At 28.4% G+C, this 19892-nt stretch overlaps 1 protein-coding gene across 1 annotated transcript in view; it reads left to right on the forward strand.

Annotated features, from left to right (window-relative positions):
• Positions 1-19892, forward strand: part of Myo81F (unconventional myosin 81F) — a 457375-nt gene that overhangs the window by 426544 nt on the left and 10939 nt on the right. The window contains exons 21-30 of the mRNA XM_075366639.1: positions 1291-1425; positions 1775-2004; positions 3183-3384; positions 4531-4692; positions 8560-8707; positions 9386-9660; positions 11807-11943; positions 13184-13380; positions 14941-15239; positions 18818-19025. Of these exons, the coding sequence (XP_075222754.1) occupies positions 1291-1425; positions 1775-2004; positions 3183-3384; positions 4531-4692; positions 8560-8707; positions 9386-9660; positions 11807-11943; positions 13184-13380; positions 14941-15239; positions 18818-19025 (1993 nt within the window). The remainder of the gene's footprint in view (positions 1-1290; positions 1426-1774; positions 2005-3182; positions 3385-4530; positions 4693-8559; positions 8708-9385; positions 9661-11806; positions 11944-13183; positions 13381-14940; positions 15240-18817; positions 19026-19892) is intronic.

Consider the following 19892-nt stretch of genomic DNA (forward strand, 5'->3'; position numbering starts at 1 on the left):
TGCATACAAGCTTACAAATTCTGCTAGCAGTGTTTAATAATATATAGAAGGCCATTATTATTAATCTGGGTTTGAATACCAGTAATTATTTATGTTTTTGAATGCTACAAAATTTATCTATCTTTAGGTAACTAAAATTGAGTGTTAACCTGCTTGTTGCAGGTTAATTGCAACAATAATAAATAAATAATTAGTTAATAATTAAATAAATAAATCCTGCTTCCCAAGTTTACAAAAAAAATGCAATGTAAGTAATTTGCATACTTTGCAATAACAAAAAATTGTATGAGGTGTGGCTATTAAATAATGAGACTAATGCTGTAAAATATTTTATTTTAAATTTATACTTATTAGTTATTCCCTTCAATATACACCCCTCCTCTATCCCTACAATGCTTTATGGGAATTTTCCATTGTTCAAAACAGTGCTGTAAGTCTTCTTCTGTGAGCTCTTTCATGACACTTGCCGCTTTTTCTTTCACAGTCTCAGTCGTCTGAAATCTTGTTCCTTTTAATGCAGATTTGACTTTAGAGAACAGATAAAAGTCGCACATGGTGCCAGGTCAGACGAATAAGGCAGAGGCTAACACTGGGATGTTATACTTAGCTAGATACGTCTTGACAGACAATGCAGTGTGAGCCAGTGTGTTGTCTTGATGAACAACCCATGACTTATTCTTCCACAATTCGGGTCATTTTTTTCTTATTCTTTCACAGAGTTGAGCAAGGACCTTGAATAAAGATAAGAATAGTTAACTGATGGTCGGATCGGATCAGATTACCAATTTTTTCAATATTTTTATCTGTTTTTGACGTGGAAGGGCAACCTGGGCATACACCATTTTCAGCGTCTTCTCAGCCATCTTGGAAATGCTTAAACCACTCAAAAATCCGCACATATGATAAATATTCATTGTCATATACTCTTTTTAATAAAATATAAGTTTCAGTAGCAGGTTTTCCAAGTTTCATCTGAAATTTCACGACAATTCTTTGCTCTTATAAAACACTTATAATTTTTTTGGCAAAACTAAAAAACAGATGTTATCCAAACAAAGGCCATGGGCAAACAAATATGTCTACAGAAACTGGAGTGGCAAGAATCGAAAGAGAAGGCTTCACGCTATATAGCTGCGATCATATGAATTTGGTGCATGCACAGGTTCTTCTGTAGCAGCATTAGTTTCGTTATGTAATAGCCACACCTCGTATTTTATATTTCAGTTGTACAAAATATGTCAGTATTTATAATAGTTTTTCTTTATATAATTTTAATTTATATATTTTCAGTATTTTATATGCTTCCTACGTAAGAATCTTCAAACTGATGGAAAGTTAAGGCAATATGTACAGTGGTGTATGGATAACTGTAAAAATATAAAAGTTATGTGCCGTGCCCACCCACCTTCTTCAGTGGAAGTTGCTGTAAGTTTTAAATCTTTATTTTGTAGTCATTTTATTTTTACTTTTGTATACTTTCATTAATTCATAAAGTTAAAAAATATTAGTTTTTGTTGATTAAAAAAAGTAATTTAACAAATTAAATTAATTTTTTTTTTTCGTAAATTGTAATCTTTTAAGACATGGAGATACATTAAACATTAATTCACCCAGATTTTTAGCTGTCTTCTGAATGGCTAAATAAAAAAAATTGTCACTAATAGAATATTCAAGTTAATCTAAGTAATATTTATTTATTCCATTATCTCTTCTGTCTTCTGAATAATTTAGATGTTGTTTTATTTATAGTTATTTTGTTTTATTGTGTTAACAGGCTATGAGGAGATTAGGAACTATTGTTTGCAGGTTCTTCTTTCTTGATGGCCGTACAAAAGCAATTGATATACATCCAACTGATACTGCAAGTGATGCTGCTGCTAAACTTGCAGAAAAATTAGGGCTTTGTAATCTAGAAGGATGGGCAATTTATCAAAGTCGACCAGATGGTGAAGAACATGTTCGTGCTCATCATTATTTGTATGATGTTATCGCTGCTTGGGAAATGTATGTAACATTAATAAGATCTGTGTAAATAATTATAAAATATTTAAATGATATAATAACTGTGGCAATTTTTCTCTATATTTACATCCTTATCATATCCAAACTTCAGTTTTGTCTATTACTGATTTTTCATCTTTAAAAATTCCATCAGGTTTTTTCTTGATATAATCCATCTTGTGTGCTGTTCTCAGTATTTGTTTTTATTTCATTACCACCAGTCAGATTTTCTTCTTCTAAAGCTGTTTGAAGTTGTTTATTCATTTATGTTTGTACTGCTGCCATTTTTTTTTTTTTGTAATTTTATCCACTATTGCTACTCTACAATTTGAAATTTCCTTAAAAATTGAAAGATTTTCAATAATGACATTCTATTTGTAACTGTGTGGAAGAACTAAAAAAAAACAAAAAAACCATTGAACTAAGCAAAGTAACTCTCTTACAGATTTTAATTTATTATGGATGAAAGTAGTGAATGTAACAAACCACTATTCATAGATTTCCATTCATACAACTTGGCAAATGAATATGAATTAAGAGATTGGAACTAAGATGTTTTGAGTTATTTTTATGTTTTCAGTTATTTTTACTTAAACATAATATGTAACTTTTTGTTAAGTTGGGAAATGTACCAAAAATTTTTGTGACCTGATTTAGTATTGCTACATAGTTTTCCCAGATAATTTCATATTACAACTTTTTCTTTGTCTGTCTAAAAATGTGGAAACTTTTTATCATGAAATTTATAATTATAAGTAAATGATCTGAAGCAAAGGGTAAAGAATGGAATAGCTGTTATCCTTTGAAATATTAAATTGATGATTTTTGAAATTTATTTTCTGTCTATACCTCAGTATTTTAAGTAACTTTTGGGATATATTGATAAATTATTTACATATGTAATAATGTAATTAATTATAATGTGCTGCTATAATTTAGGTATTTATGGATGTAATATTCATGGATGTAACCTTTTAGTGTATAAATTTCTTTTGTATTGAATTTGTGGACTATTTATAATAACACACCTGCGTAATTTGTATGTTTTCTTTTTTTAATGAAAACATTTACTAATTAACTTCATTGAAGAAAAATTCATTTATTTTATGAATTATACTCATTGTATTGTAAGAAACAGATATTCTATGTCATCTCTTTATTTTTTATTTTTTGTTCATTAGAAAACAAAATAAGCAAGCTGCAGCAGCTGCTGCTGCTTCATCTTTCCCAACTTTAAGCAGGAGAAATACAGCACCTACATTAGCAAGTGGAGAAAACAGATTTATATTCAAAAGAAGATTATTTAAAAATACCCGTGAAATCTCACAAGATCCTGTGGAAGTAAATATGCTTTATGCTCAGGCTGTGTATAATGTTGTTAAGGTAAGACATTATTTTGTTATTATGAAAATATCTGTTAGTAATTTATATAAATATTAAAAAATTACAATTAGATCAGTAAATATATATGTATTTTTTCTTATAAATTGTTTATAATTAGATGTTTTTTCTGCTTTCTTTTTTTAAATTATATGTGCATTTAATTATAATTGGTGGTTTGAGGAATACTAATCCAAAATCTACAGTATTTTAGTAACAAACATTTAAAAGTATTAATTTTCCCTAGCAAGAATGCAAAATCTATCTTTGGTTTTTATAAACATTTCATTTTATTGAACTGGCTGCAAAAGTGGCACACCTCTGCAGTTAGTTATAATAGGAACGCCCTCTGCAACTAGGCCCTCCGGGCGGGTTGCCCTGGCTGGCGGCGTCTCAGAATTAGGTCTAAAATTGATTACCTCTTGTGTAAAAATATTTTTTTTGAATGATGAATATTGATATAACAAAAGTTAAGTTAGAGATTTAACTCTAGAAATTGATACTAATGGATGGATCGGTATTTTCCACTAGTGACAGATACATTCCGGAGCCTACATTTTGGTTATAGTTCATTATTTTATGAAGAAAAACAATAACATAAATCAAAAAAAAATGTATTATTAATACATATTTTGCATATATATCGATATACATGCGATATATCGATATATAGTAATATAATAAGTACACACCTGACCACCACAAGACATGCACTAATGAATCGGATTTTCCTCTAGTGATTGGTACATTCTGGTGCTAAGGTAAGGAGGATGGACACACACACGCAAACACATATACAAATGCCTTTAGTAGGGTAGAATTAAATCTAGGTTGACTGAGTATACAAGAAAAAAAAATTTATTTTGTTGTTATACATATACAAGTATATTAAAACTTATAAATTGAATTATTTCTGATTCTAAAAACACTGTAATGAAAGAAAAAGTAGTATTCTTTTAATTTATACTTAGTAAAAACTTATTAATTAAATTTTTTATTTATAGAAAATAAACTGTCATTTATGTAGTTGCTTGAGTTCACTGCAAACTGTTAATTTCATGTAAATGATGATTTGATTTTATACAGAATTGTTCATTTATATTACTATAATTAATATTTTGTTTTCTTTTTTTATCTTATATTAAACAGTGTGATGACTTCCCTGTGAGTGAAAAAGTAGCTTTACAGTTGGCAGGCCTGCAGGCTCAGGTTGCTCTTGGTAATCCTAAAGATAATTGCCTTGATTATTATGCTGATGTTGAGAATTATCTTCCTTACAGAATCAGTCGAAGTCGTGGAGATGATGTTTGGGTAAGCAAGTTTATGTGTTAAATGCTTTCCTAGTTATCAGTTTCATTCTAGTTCTAGTGTTCTAATTATTTTTTTAATACTGTATTTTCTTTAATTTTCAGTTTTATTAAAGTTTCTGATTGTGCTTTGGTTAAAAATTGTTTGATATAGTTAATTACATTTACAAAAATTTAATGGGATAATACCTCAATAATATTATACATTTTTTTTTCTCCAATTGATTTGTTTATTTATTCTACTAAAATGTAAAACGCTTATTATAAATTGCATTTAATGAATTGTTACTTTATATGAATAATAGTTGAACATATTTTACAGAATTTGAATTTTAAAGAAAATGTGTGTGTGTACATTTATACTCGTCATTGTCTGTGTTATTATTTTGAGATTAACTGTCTTCTCAAGCTAATACATTTCAGTTCTTTACATAGTCTTGTTCAGTTCCAGACTGTCCATTCTAGAGGTAATGTTTTCCTGAACCCTGATGACCAAAGTATTTACCAACATGGACATTGAAATCCAGTTAATGATATTTATACTATTAATAGATTTTTACATTACCCCTGGTGATTAGAGTCCTCAGGTTAAATTTATGTTGATTCAAACTGAGGTGGGAGTTAGACTATATTTATACAGTAGACTGGCAGTTGTCAGAGGTAATGGGACCAAGACCGTCTCAGAATTGGAAAAACATAGATAATACAGAGGTTAATTGCTATTGGGCTAAAAATAACAAAAAACTAGTTAAAAATGTACAGAATTAGTTTACTGTAAGAAAAAACATAAAATAAACAGGTCATTTATTGACCTGTAAGCATGTAGAAACATGAGATTATTTCTTTAAACATCTTTGATTGATTTTTGGGTCAACCTCTATGCTCTTTTAGACGATACAATGTAACGCCAATGCTGTAGAGACAGTACATCATGTGGCGTGCACTCTTCCTATTGCTGTATGTAAGCAAGAGCAGCTTCACTTTCAGCCCATCAGAGTGTAATATTTTTGGGGTTATCTCTTCCATATTGTCATCCTCTTCACAATTTTTAGCATTGTTGACCATATTGATAATTGCCTCATCAGTGATCTCCATCTGCACATCTTGCACCAATCATGAATATCATAAGTATCTGTGAAGATATTCATGGTTGTTGATTTGATCTTCATCAGGTAGCTCGTTGGCTAGTTGCACTAGTTCACTTACATTGTCCTATTCTGACACTTTTTTTGGGGTCCTTCTAAGCCAAATAAATTTTTCCAAGATTTTTGAATGGCAGTGGTTTTCATCTCATCCTACACTGAACCAATCCAGTATGCTACATCTTTTAATGTAACTTTCTTTAGGGCCTCCCTAACAGTCATTCCTTCATCTAATCTTGCCATTAACATCTGGACAGAATCCTTCGCCCGTAATTTCTCTTCATCATTTTTAGAACCCCTTGGTCTAAAGGTTGTATAAGTGATGTCACATTAGGGGATAGAAATATGGTTTTAATATCACCACTTCACAGTTTGCATCTGGGTGGATGGCACATTGTCCAGTAATAAAATAGCTTTCTCGAAAAGCTTACTTTTCTTTAAAAATGCTTCAGTGACAGGAACAAATTCATTAAAAAACCAGTCACTAAAAATTTGGCTTTCCATCCGTACACTTCTTTGGTTGCAATGCGTTGTTGGCAGACAGTTGACTTTGATATTTTTAAAGGCTCTTGGGTTTTTATAATTTAGTATAAATGATATCACATGATTATATGTTTTTTCAAACATACTAGCAAAAAGAAGAGTTAATTTTCTTGTAAAACTGTATAAATAAAATGCAAAAATGTTAAAGATTTGAAAAGTGCATGTAATAAAAATATAGATGAAATAAATTAGTTAATGTTGTTAAATAATAATTGTTTTGATGTTAATGAACCAAAACTTACCAAATGTTTTATTATTAACCCAGTTTTGAATTTATAAATTGTGTAATTTCATCTAATCACTAAGTTATGTTATATAATGATGTATTATTTTATTTACCATGGGTCTGCAGTGATTTAGATAAATTTACTTGCACGTACAAATTTAAATATTATGAACAATACATAGTTTATGTAGCTACAAGACAAACATTTTATTCCTAATTAATATTATATTAAATAATTATTTTATTTAATAATAGTTATGGAATTGATTTATTAACTTTCCAAAAGTACTTTTATGAACTACTCGCATCATCAGTTAATATGTTCATAAAGTATTTGAATTTTCAAAAAAATAATTTAATATATATGAAATTGATTTATTTATATCAGTAAAATTCAAATCTATTTTTTCTTTAGAATTAATGTCTACATTAATTTTACAACTCTATAAATAAAAAGAAAATTACAAGGATAGTAGCTGTATCATCAGAATCTTAAATAAAAGGTTTCGTTATTTTGAAGAAACAATTTTTGTTATGAATTGTTTTACTACAAGTGTTTTCTGCAGAATTTTAGGTGCATGATTCTTCAAATGGACCTTGAGGGTATTGCTTGACATCAACTGCTTGATTTCCTTATCAAAATAAGATTCCATTTTGGCGCCTTCTTTATTGAATATGGGTGTATTAATTAATTAATTTATGTATCCTGAATTAAAGAAAGAGTAGCTAACAATAAAAATTGTCCCTGCACTATTATGACTATTATTATTAGTAATAATTGTAAAAAGTTGATTTAACTTCTCTTCCATTTCCATTGACTCTATCATCTCTAGGCAAGTTAATACTTATTGTGGGTTTTTTCTAAACTGAAGCCCATGTTATTCTGCTACTAACATGTTATTATTATGTAAATTAAATTCTAATTCCTTCATATATTTTTTGGAAGAATATACATACATGTAAGTCTATGATTTTCTGGTCTCATTTTATTAATGTGTTTATTTAAAATTTAAATCTGGTTATTTTTAATTATTCAGGGAGTGCTGCTGCGTTGAGCAAGTTATCTATTAATAGATTTATTATATGTTTCCTATAATATTTTTTGATTCACATTGTATTCCATTTGTATCACAAGATTTTTTATTTCTTAAAGAGACCTTAAATTACCTCATGAAATTACTGAATCTACCTCTTCCTTTGTGACTGACGGTAACACCACCACACAGCAATTCGGAGATTTTTTCTGTGAGAATTTAATTCTTTGTTGCATGAAATAGAATAAAATTATTTATTGACTGGATATCATATTGTATATTGTATATTTAGTTATTTTATCATACAATTTAGTAAAGTCAACAATAGTATTGACTATGGTATAGTCATAATTTACTTTTTTTTAGTAAATAATTGCTTCTGTTTGGAAGTAGCTAATTTCAGCTGATGATATTTCCATTACAAACTTACAACTCTTGATTGTTCATTTTTCTTGAATTAACAACATATTTTTCCTCATGTATTATTTCTAGTACTGCTGATTTGTAAGTGGGTCTTGCAGTATCATAGAGTAACTGTTAATTATTTTAATTTTATTATTTTGTACGAACTTCTATCAATTTCTGTAGCTATTAATCATCTGCACTCAAATTGACAATACATGTGAGTCCCATTTAAGAACTTTAACCAATGTTGTTTGAATTCTGTGATCTAAGAGAAATGCTTTGGTATTGAAATTTTAACAACTTAAAACTTTATTTTTCAAGTATTTTAGTTCCTGAAGCAGTCCATTTATTATCAGAAAATCAGTGTTTTAAGTGATGCAGTTTAAAGTTTCTTATAACCACTGGTGCTGGTATCTTTTATTTTAAAACATTATATATAACAGCCAAATGTATTCTTTTGATTCTGTGCATATATATATATATTTATGGATTTTTTTTACATCATAATATTTTTTTAACAGGTTCCAATCATTGCTGAAGCACATCGTCAGTATGGTGCTGGTAAAACAGAATTGACAGCAAAAGTTTTGTATCTCTCATGTGTGATGCAGTACCCTCTGTATGGCACAACTATGTTCCAAGTTACATATAGAGGATACTGGTCTTATGGTAAGAACTTACTTATTCTTTTTAATTAGGTACTGAAATAAAAAAATAAATAAAAAAGTAACAATACTATTTAAATGTGGTTTAATTAAATTTAATTGTTATTTTAATCTCAATTTTGTATTGAGAACTGTCAGAACATATAATTTTGTTAAACTTGTCTAGAGTACTGTAATTAAAAACTAAAAAAAATTACCTATCAATCCTCCAATATAAGTAAGATTAATATAAATTTATTGTTTATTATAATAAACTTTTCAAGTCCATGGATTCATCAGTTACATAATAATACTATATCAGTTAATCATTAGGTAACATTACATCATTGTATATAAAATCTTATATAATGATGCTGTGTATATATATTACTCATTTATATTGACAATTTCTGCCATTATCTTATTTTTAACTCTCAAAACTCAATTTTTTGTAATTAATTTGAGATAAGTCAATAACTTTTTTCATTTTTAAAGTTTTATATTCTGTTATTATGTTTTTATATTTTTCAATTTATTTTTGTTTTATTTGGTTGCCAGTTACTTTTAATGTAGTAACTTTAGTTAGAGATGATTAAGAAACTTAAGGTTTGCAATCTAAAGGTGAGGTTCACATCTCTTGCCTTTCCTGTTAAAATATAAAAGTAATTAAAAATGTCTTACACATTTCTCTTATTTTTTTCAGGAAATAGTCTTATACTTGGTGTAAACTGTGAGGGTTTAATGTTGATCAAACCAGAAGATAAATTTGTTATTTATGAGTTTCGATATCATGATATAGAATCGATATTCCTTGATCCGAGTGATAGTTTTTTAACTGTTAACCTAATGAGGCATCAAGGCGATAGTGGAACTTATCGTTGCTTTGTTTTTGAGACTCAACAAAAAGCAGAAATTGGTTCCCTTATAGTTAGTTACTGTCCAGCTCTTGCTGGTTGGATCACTGAAAATGAAGCACCAGTAAGTTTTATTTCATTTGCTTTTTATAGACTGTTAGATATAGATTATCATTTATATTGTCAATTAAGATTTAAATTTGTAGTTTGAAAATTTGTTTTGATATTACATTAAAACTTATTTTATCGAATATTTTTCTGATTTCTATCATTTATCTTGTGACAGAGTTAAGTTGCATCATAATTATTAGATATTGGTTATAATTATTAGATATTTAACTGCAGTTAATTTGCACTTATACCATACTACTCAATCCAAGATTTATCTAACAAAGAAGACAGCTCTCTACTGGTATAGTATTAAAACTAATGTTGTGCTTTTGTAAAAGAGTTATTCTCTCTCTACTAACTGTTTAAAAAATGAAGTTCATATTAGCCATTCCACAACTATTTTGTCATCAGTAAGTAGGCTACAGATGTTTGTAAGTTTTCTGTAGTGATATGTGCATTTGATTATTTATAAAATTATTGTGGCATTGGATTATTGCCCATATTTACTTAGAGACAAAATTGTAATGAGTAGTGTAATAAATAATTGTATGTAAGTAATAAAATATTGTAGAATAAGTATAACTAAAACAAAACAGATGAAATTTATTACATAAATTATTAATAAGTTTAATAGCCTCAATTGATTTTAATTGATAATATTAATCCACTAAATAAACTCACAGTATTATTAAATTTTCTAAATTCACAGAGACATAAATTATAGAAGTGCTGTTGATAAAAAAAAAATCATTTGAAATGTGAATTACATACAAAAAACAAGAGAAATTATTCCCACTATTATAACAGTGGCAATCATATCACTCTCTTACCCAGAGAAGCTGATTATGTTAGTTTTATATGTATTGTAATGATTAGTTCTTGAGATAAATTTATTCTGAAAGTAGAAACACAACATAAAAACATGAAATTCAGAATACTGTGCACAAATAGTCAAGCATATTTACAATTTATTTTACCACTATCAAAGTTTAACTAGAAGGCATCACCAACATAATAAAGTTACACAGTATTTATAAAGAAAGCTGCTAAAATTAATAAATTAAATATTATTTTCAGAAAAAGCATGAAGCTAAATGTCTGACAAATTCTGTTTAAAAATTTGGGTGTAATTCATTAAAACAATGTACTTAAGATCATTTTACTATTGAGCACATAAGTCTCAGTATAACTACCACTGCCATTTATTTAAATTTTCATCTAGTCTTATTACTAATTGTTTTATAAATATTACTTTATAGATAACGATTCTTAACAAATGTAACATCATTATATATTTTTTTATTAGGTTCATTTGGTCCATGCATCAGTTTTTTCTCGAGTGCTGCAAAAATATTTGTAAGCATAATTATGAATTAGTCACTCGAAATAATTCATAATATTATTATATTATAATAAATTAAATTATTATATTATAATATATAACATAATTATTAATTATCATATTATTTGGCTGTAGGAAAAGATTTATTATTTTGGTGAAATTTTATGTTTGTTGACTACATTTGACATTAAATTTGATTCAATAACCAATTTTTTTTTATGACTATAACACTTTGTACAAACTTTTATTCAAATAAAATTATAAATTATTTTTATTAGAATAAAAATATTGCCTATAAATAAATAAGTTAATTTTTATAAAAAAAGGTGATTATATCGATGTGTGTAATTTTTTTAAATGTTTATTACTGCTTGCCTTAAAAAAAAGACTGATTAATATAATCTAGAAATAAGTGATATTTTAATTATTACAGATGATTTTTTTTTTTAATTAACTAGAATAATTAAATTCTGGAGTGTAAGTCATAAAAAACAAACACCAGTTCATAATGAGCCTTTTTTCTAAAAAGTGCTTCAACCTCTCTTGTCTCGAATATCCTTTACTTACATAGAGGAGGTATACTTTTTCTTTGCTAGCTGGTACATGCACACCAGAATTGTTTTTTAATCACTTTATTAAAATCAATCATTGATTAAATTAGTTGATTTTAATTGATATCTTTCATAAACTACATAAAAACATGGTATTACATAGGTTATACCTTGCGCATTAGTTATGGATAATTCTCATATAATCTAATTGCCTCTTTAACTAGCATAGTTTATGACCTTTGATTACTTCTGTTTTGTTTGTGTAGGCAAAAGCAATAACAAATGAAGATAGAATCCGTCTTTATCAAAATGTAGTTAATTGTAGGCGAGCACTTGTTGATAGCGATATTTTACGGAAACCTCAAGATCCTGGTGGTAGTTTCTTTAAAAATACATTGAGAAGGTAAAAAAATGGGAATTTACTGAAGAAAAAATTATCTAAAATAATCTTGAAAATAAGCATGTCTTACTTTTTTATATTAGTTTGTATAATTATTATGTTTGTGTAAATTTATATGTTTGTAACAATTTACAGATTTTATGGAATGAGCTTCAAATATTAAATAAATGTTATGTGCCGAAAGAATAGTAATATAAAAAATATGATATACTCATCTTTCACTATTTCTAAATAGATTTAATTACTGAATCATTTTAATATTAAAAGAATACAATTTTAGTAATGCATATGAACCTTTATATACTCATCCATTTTTATAAGAAAACAAATTTTTATATGGTCTTATATTATTAGGTTTTAATTATGAATCAATTGATAATACTAATTATTATTATTATTGTTATAAATTATTTTATTATTATTATTGGAAAGTTACTCTTAAATCTCTTGTTTAATAATAAATTATGGATTAAAGTGTTCATCAAATGTTTCAAAGTATGCATATATTTAAGAAAATGCTCCTGTCTTACATGCTACTCTGACAGATATCGTAGAAATATTCAGTGAAACTGGTAAATTGCATTTGTGTTAAAGGCCAACATATATTTTCTGCACTTGGTACTAAATTACTATATATGAGTATGTTTGATGCCCATCAGCCGATGAATCTGGATTCAGCTAAAAAAAAAAAAAACTGGTTGTGCTTTATTATGCATCGAATAATTCTGAATAAATGCCTATCTATATCTGTTCTAAACAACAGCAATTTATTTATCAAGAATTCCATATGATGAACAACTAATAATGCTATCAAGCTTAAATTCGGCCTTCCTTTGAAGTGTGAATTGATTTCAGATATACATACTTTTTGAAATTTTTCTGAAGCCAAGGTAACAGAATAATTAGTAGCTGTTATCAAAAATAATTTGTGACAAATTAAAATATTTAAATTATATTTTTCAATTGTCATGTTCTAAAAAAACTGATGTAGGATTCCAAAGACTTGGAATCCTATCTTCCAAAGACTCCAATCCTTTGGAATCCTGAGCACATCAAGTTAATGCTTGGATTCTTATGTTATTTGGATATGATCCACAGATAACTGCTGTAAAATGGTTTTTCACATTCTTCTTGACTGTTTAAATTATGATAAAATATGGCATAAATCAAAGTAGCACTAGAATTATATTAAAACTTGTACTCACTTTTTACTACTATTGTTTATAATTGCTTATTTTTACAGACTGAGTAAACACCGTCTAGAAAAGTTGCGAGCAGAGCATGGTATAGCTGAATCATATAAGGGCTATACATTGTCTTATTGGTCGTTTGGACGACAACCCCTTACACAGAGTCTCAGTAAGTTACCAGAAGTTGATGAAGTAACAGCGCTTCAGATATTCCAAATAATACTTAATTATGCTGGACTTGGACAAAATGGTAAGTAAAATATTAGTACAATATATGTACTTTTATTTGACTTTTACTTTTTGTTTGACCGCTTTGATAATAACATTCTTAATTGCATTATAAAACAGTAATAGTATTATTTTTACAGTAGTACTATCGTAGTGTATCTTGACGATAATATATTATATATATATATATATATATTTTACAACAATTTTAATCACGGAACAATTCATTGGTTATACAAACTGTATACATTAAGTAATGCCGGATAACCAATTATTAATAATCTCTTCCTTTATTTACTTTCAAAATTTACACTTCATTAATTAAACATTACAATGAGCTATAATAATTTATGTTTTTAGTTAAGTCCACATTTATTAAATATGTCTACCTAGAACAATAAAAATTTAGTGATGTTGTTGCTAATACATCTTCAAGGAAAGTAAATCCCTATAATTAATTGTAACAATAATTAAGATCAGTTGTTTTATTAATAAAAGGATCAAGAAAACAAATGAATCTGAATATATATATATATATATATATATATATGTACCTCCAAAATGGATCTTAGATTTCCATAAATAAGGTTCATGGTGTAATTCATTGATTTGTCAGGATCATGAATCAAGATTCCCGAATGTAATGTATATCTCAATTCTGTTACTGTTTGTTCATGTTTGAACAAAAAAATTTAGTATTGAAGAAAATTTTTGGAGCCATTTCTTGTTAGATGATCGCTTCACAAGAAGTCATATGGTTAACTTTTTCTGTTCTTTCAAAATAAATTTTCATTTATTCTTAAAAAGATCAAATGAGGGTAGATATTTTTAAATTTTTGAATAAAAGTCAAATCATTATAGTCGTGCAACTGTATTTTTTTAATTTTTAATGTGTAAATTGGCCTTGAATAATAACTATTTTTCTTATTTTAAGTAGTATTCAAAATTTGTTATTTTTATCTATAAAAAGGTTTGATTATAAAAATCTACTACTGATTCCATTCTGAATTACTTGGATGAATTCACATTGTGCACTTGTTTATGAACAAGATGGTTTTGTCCGTATTTAGAAATATGCATATCTGTTCTTTGTTTTTCACTTGCTTCAGATAGCAGTGGTTGGTGTGTTGTCATCACCTTGTTACATCATTTTTTATGATAGAAAAGTTCTAGAGGTGAAATGAATCTTGTCTTTTATAAAGGACAAAATTATTTACATTCTAGCTGATAGATTATGTAGTTAGGGTTACGTTAGACAAGGGATTTTTTTGTGTAGTCTTTTTTATTGAAGCTGCAAAATTTATATATGGTTTATACATTGACTGAAATTATCATACAGGATGCAGTTTTGGGTACTTAAAAAAGTTGAAGCCCTCCAAAAAAGATTACATTTTTTAGTTACAACCTGTAGAATTACATAAAGAAATTTGTTAAACTACGACTTTTTTTATTAAATATAAATTTACTGACTTAGAAATCTAAAATATTATTTTAATGATAGAATTAATGTAATAATTAATTTGTTTTATTATGCTTCTTTTAAATAATTTCATTATCTAATTTATTATGATTTAATGAACAGGTGAAACTATACGAAGAGCAGAAGATGAACATCTCAATTTAGTTCAAAAAATTATGGAGCATGCTATGCGCAAAGAATCCATTTTGGGAGAAATGTATCTACAGCTAATAAAACAGACTACAGAACATCCTGATCCAAATTCAAGAGTCAATCTACGTCATTGGGCTTTATTATCATTAGCATGTTCTGTTGTCCTTCCTCCCCAACGAATTATTCGAAAGTACCTTATTGCACATCTTAAACGATGTGCTGGTGATTGTGTTACAGAAGAAGGAAAATATGCCAGGTTTGCTGAAAAGGTAATTTTACTTCTTTTTCTTTTCTTTCTTTATTGTTACTGTATAGTTTGGTTATGTACAATTATTTTTATGAAGTTGATAAAAGTTAAATAAACTGATATCAAAATTAATATGTTAAAATAAATAGATAAACTAATATTTTAAATTAGATTTCTTCTAATCGAATAGTAATTGATTTTCAAAAGTATGATCCATTCTTATTGTGGAAGATCTTTCTAACTTGAAGAATATCATAATAACTGGGTGATAGAATACTGGCTTTTTAATCAAAATATTGTTAATTCTAATGAGGTTTATATTGGTTAGAATATTAATGTAATGTATCACTTTCTACCTATCTTTTGTTTACTTTTTTAGGATTGGCTGTTAGATTTGTTTTCATTTCTTGTTATTGGTAGATCTTTATTTAGTTGTTTATATTTATTTAATATGAGTAGTGAAGTAGAATCAGACAAGGGACTGCTTTTGCCTGGCTATTTGTGGCAAAAGGCCACCCAGTCGGAAAAGATGCAAAAGGTAAAGAAATTGAGAATAGAAACAGAGCATAATAGGCAATGCAGGCGAATGGTGAGGAAAATGAGGCAAAGGGAGAAGGAGGAAAGAGAAGCAAAAGAAAAGGAGGAGAAATGTACACAGGATCCTGATGTAGATTCCGATCTAGAATTAATGGAGGAACTATTCGGTCCTACAACAAGCCGATCGACAAGCCAGTCTAAACGGGTTGTACCACCAATGAAAATCAGAAAGGTTGAAGTAGCGACAATGAAAGACCAGGAAGCGCGATTATCGTCATTCGATGTGACCTCGGAAGACATGGTGACAGAGGTGACTAGGATGTTCAACACTCTAGGTGAGGTTGAGAAGTTGGTCTCAGTGATTCAAAGAAGATTAGAGAGAGGGGTGCAATGTATATGACACGAATGAAGAAGCTGAGATTTTTACACCTTTAACAGCCAAGCATGTTGATAGATTACAGAGATACGTAGAAGGTTTCAGGGCTGGTATGAAACAGCGACAGATGATTAAAATGACGCTGACAAAGAGGATGGCAGCAGGAGTTGTGAAGGCTCAGTGACCCAAGATGATATTGATTGACAAGCCAGAATGCGTCACCTCCTCATCCTTTAAGAATGAGTGGTGAAGAGCCTGGAAGCCAGGAAAAAAGGACTGAGGATAGTTAGTGTACAAATTGTGGCTAATGATAATGAAACTGAGAAAGGAATCAAACAATGAAGCATTAAATAAATATTCCATCGTGACTGTCATCACATGACAGTCATGTGATGACACATGATCATGGCCACATGATCAGGCCACAAATGATTGTGCATGACATTCCATGAGATATCGGTGAAGAGGGGTTTGTTGATGCTGTAAAAGTTCAAAATATGGATAAGTCTGTGGAAGAATTTGTAAGTCTTTTTAAGTTGGTATTCTGGGCTGGCTGCAAAGAATCTAATGTGGTGCATTATTTAGTTGAATGCGAGAAGCAGTTGTGAAAAAAAATTCCTAGAAATCGGTAGATTGTTTATAGACTATCAGTTATGTAAACTTAGAGATTATTTAAATCTCAGTCGATGTTTTTGATGTCAGGGCCTTGACCATGTAGCCAGGGTTTGCAAGGAGAAGTTCCTTCTGTGGCAAGGACAGGCATCTGGTGAAGGATTGTCAGGTTAGAAAGGACGGTGCACCACTACCAGTATAAACTGCTGTTGAGCCCGGAAGCTGGCAAATCACAATTATCGTTCCGAGGAATGTCATGCGTACAAACGTGCATGGGAACTTTTGAGTGGCAGAATAGTTATATAGGTGGTTATTAGTAGGGTTAAATATTTTCCTGGCTTCCAGGTATTTGTTTCATTTTGTTGATTTATCCTTTGTGTTTTGTTTGTTAAGCTTTCAGTTTTATGTTTTACGAATTATTTTATTTTTGATGGTTTGATAAGTTTGAATATTCTGTGATATTCGTTATTTTTACTTTGTTTCACTTCGGTTTTCGGATTATGTTAGCTGATTTTAATGATAGGCGTTTATGTAGATTTCTTATGTTGTTTATTCTTGTTTTGGTTAGCTTAATTTTGTGTTTATTGTTTTGTTATAAGTTTATTGTATTTTTATTGTAAATATTTTGTTATTTTTAGGTATTTTGTTAGTTTTTATGTGATTTGTTTAGTTTATAATGTCCACACTTCTTGTTTCTCATTTGTGATTTATTAGGTTTTGAGTCTAGGTTTTGCTTATTAGGGTTAATAGGTTTATTTTTCTGGTGTAGTTTTATTATTAATTGTTATGTTGTTATATTTTGTGTTTATAGAATTTTTTTTTGTGTTCTTGAGGCATTATTTTGATTTGTTATTTATTGTTGTTTATTCAGTTAGTTTTTCCTATTATGGATAATTTGGTTTCTATTTATATGTTCAGTTTATGTAGTTTGTTGCTTATTATAATGTTGGTAAGTTGGATGCTTGCATTGTGTGCTGAACTTGATCCTAACACCAGATAGGATAGTGTTTACATCGGCTTAGTTAGTTGGTCCTGTTTGGGACCTGATAAAATTATTTATGATTGTGGGTTCTGAGCTAAGCATGGTACACCGATGTGAATGTCGCTTGTGGCATTCGCATTGGTGGCATGTTGACAGCGGCCAGATGAAATATGTTTTGAAGCCATGAAGATGACTTCTGGTAAAACCCCTAAGGGCTAGGTATGGAGGGGGTGGCATGACGGTCAGACCTGTCACATAGTAGGTGTTTTCCCCTCAGGATCAAGATGCAGTGAGTACATATATCTAATAGGATAAGTTAACAAGTTTAATATGGGATTTTTCATTTATTTAACCTTCCAATCTAATTTTTTTTATTGGAAAATCTTAAAAATAAGATTTGGAAAGAAATGAGGCTTAAATTTTATAAAACTTGGCAGTAGCGAAATGTGAGTTTTTTATTACTAAAATAAGATTTGGAAAGAAATGAGGTATAAATTTTATAAAACTTGGCAGTAGCAAAATGTGAGTTTTTTTCCTACTTTCTAGAAGATAAAAGGAGCAACTCTTAAATTAGTAGAATCACTGAAAAAACTGGATGTCAATTGTTAGTTACAGTGCAAAGCGCATAGCTTTTTTCTTTTATAATTGTTTGATTGTTTAGTTTTGATATTTTTAACCCAGCACATCCATGTACCATGCAAAAAATAAAAAAATAATATTTCAACTTTTTTTGTGATTTTAGTAATTTTAATAGTTTCATTTTTTGCCTTGTATCATTATTTATTTGAATTGTGGACTATTGACGTCTATCCTTTTTTATTTTTGTTGAAGATTTGCTATTTTCTATGAAGATAAAGCTAAAATAGGATTTGACTACTTTTTGGTTTTTAAATATTATCTATTAAATAATGCTAATTAGCAAGTAACTGATATTGTTATGTAACTTGCAATTATTGTAAAGGTGTACAAAAATAAAACTAATGTCAATAAAATTAATCATGAGAAAATTTTACATTAATTTTAGATGTTATTTCATCTCTTATAAGTGCCATTTAATATTATAAAATAATAGATTAATTTTATATTTTTTCAGTGCTTGTACAAAACTCAAGGAACTCGTAGAAGACAATGGCCACCATCGCGTGAAGAAATAATGTGTACAATAAATAGAAGACCAATCTACGCTCGTTTCCATTTTATGGATGGACAGTATCATGCTGTTGAATTCCATCCTTCAGCAACAGCAAAAGATTGTATGGAAATTATTAAGAAGAAAATAGGATTACGTGAATCAGCTATGGGTAATTTTTAGTTTTTTGTTATATTAAATGACTTGTTAATTGATTCAATCTTCTCACTGCAATGTTTTACACTTGAACTTTAATTGCTGAATCAAACAGTTTAAAAATTGATTCAATTAAAGTACTTTTTAGAATTGCATTGTGTTAAAAAATAATGATTTTTGCTACAGCTCTCAAATTTTGGAAAGATGTGTTTGTGCATCTTTCTCATTTTGGATTGCATTACCCACACATAGGACCTGCGATTGAATTCTTTTATTTTCTAATACAATACTTTTAAAACATAATTTAGTTTAAACTCAGTGTTATCTATTTTGGTCACTTAATATAATATTGTGCAATAGTTGGTGTGGTTGACTGCACAATTATTGCATGATGTGTTCTTAATCATCCTACTGTGAATATGAATAGAATTTTTAATTTATATAACCTATAGATTGTTCAGTATACAAATATTAAACAAAATAACTTGATGACTGGTAAGTAATTTGTTGTAATTATTTTAATTTTTTTTCTTTAATTCTAAAACATGATAGAAAAACTCTTCTGTAGTAAACTTTAAACTAACTCGATTTTTATCTTCATTGCCTTCATCCAAAGTTTTATATGACAAACTACAACACTTCTTCAGTGTACAATAACAAAATTATCATATGCAATTGAATTATTTTGTACAATTTGAAAACAACTTGCTTGTTTTCATAAAACGTTGTGAAAGTATATAAGCTATAGGAAAATTAATAGAAAAACATCTGCCTGATTCATCCAGGCAAAGTTGTGGCACAGTTCCTTTTATTATTTAAGAGAAACATACCTTCCCATTCTTGATGTGATTTATGTGGTGTATTATTGTATAACTGTACCAGT

Source organism: Lycorma delicatula, chromosome 5 (genome assembly GCF_047948215.1).
Source record: "Lycorma delicatula isolate Av1 chromosome 5, ASM4794821v1, whole genome shotgun sequence".
Taxonomy (NCBI): Eukaryota; Metazoa; Arthropoda; class Insecta; order Hemiptera; family Fulgoridae; genus Lycorma; species Lycorma delicatula.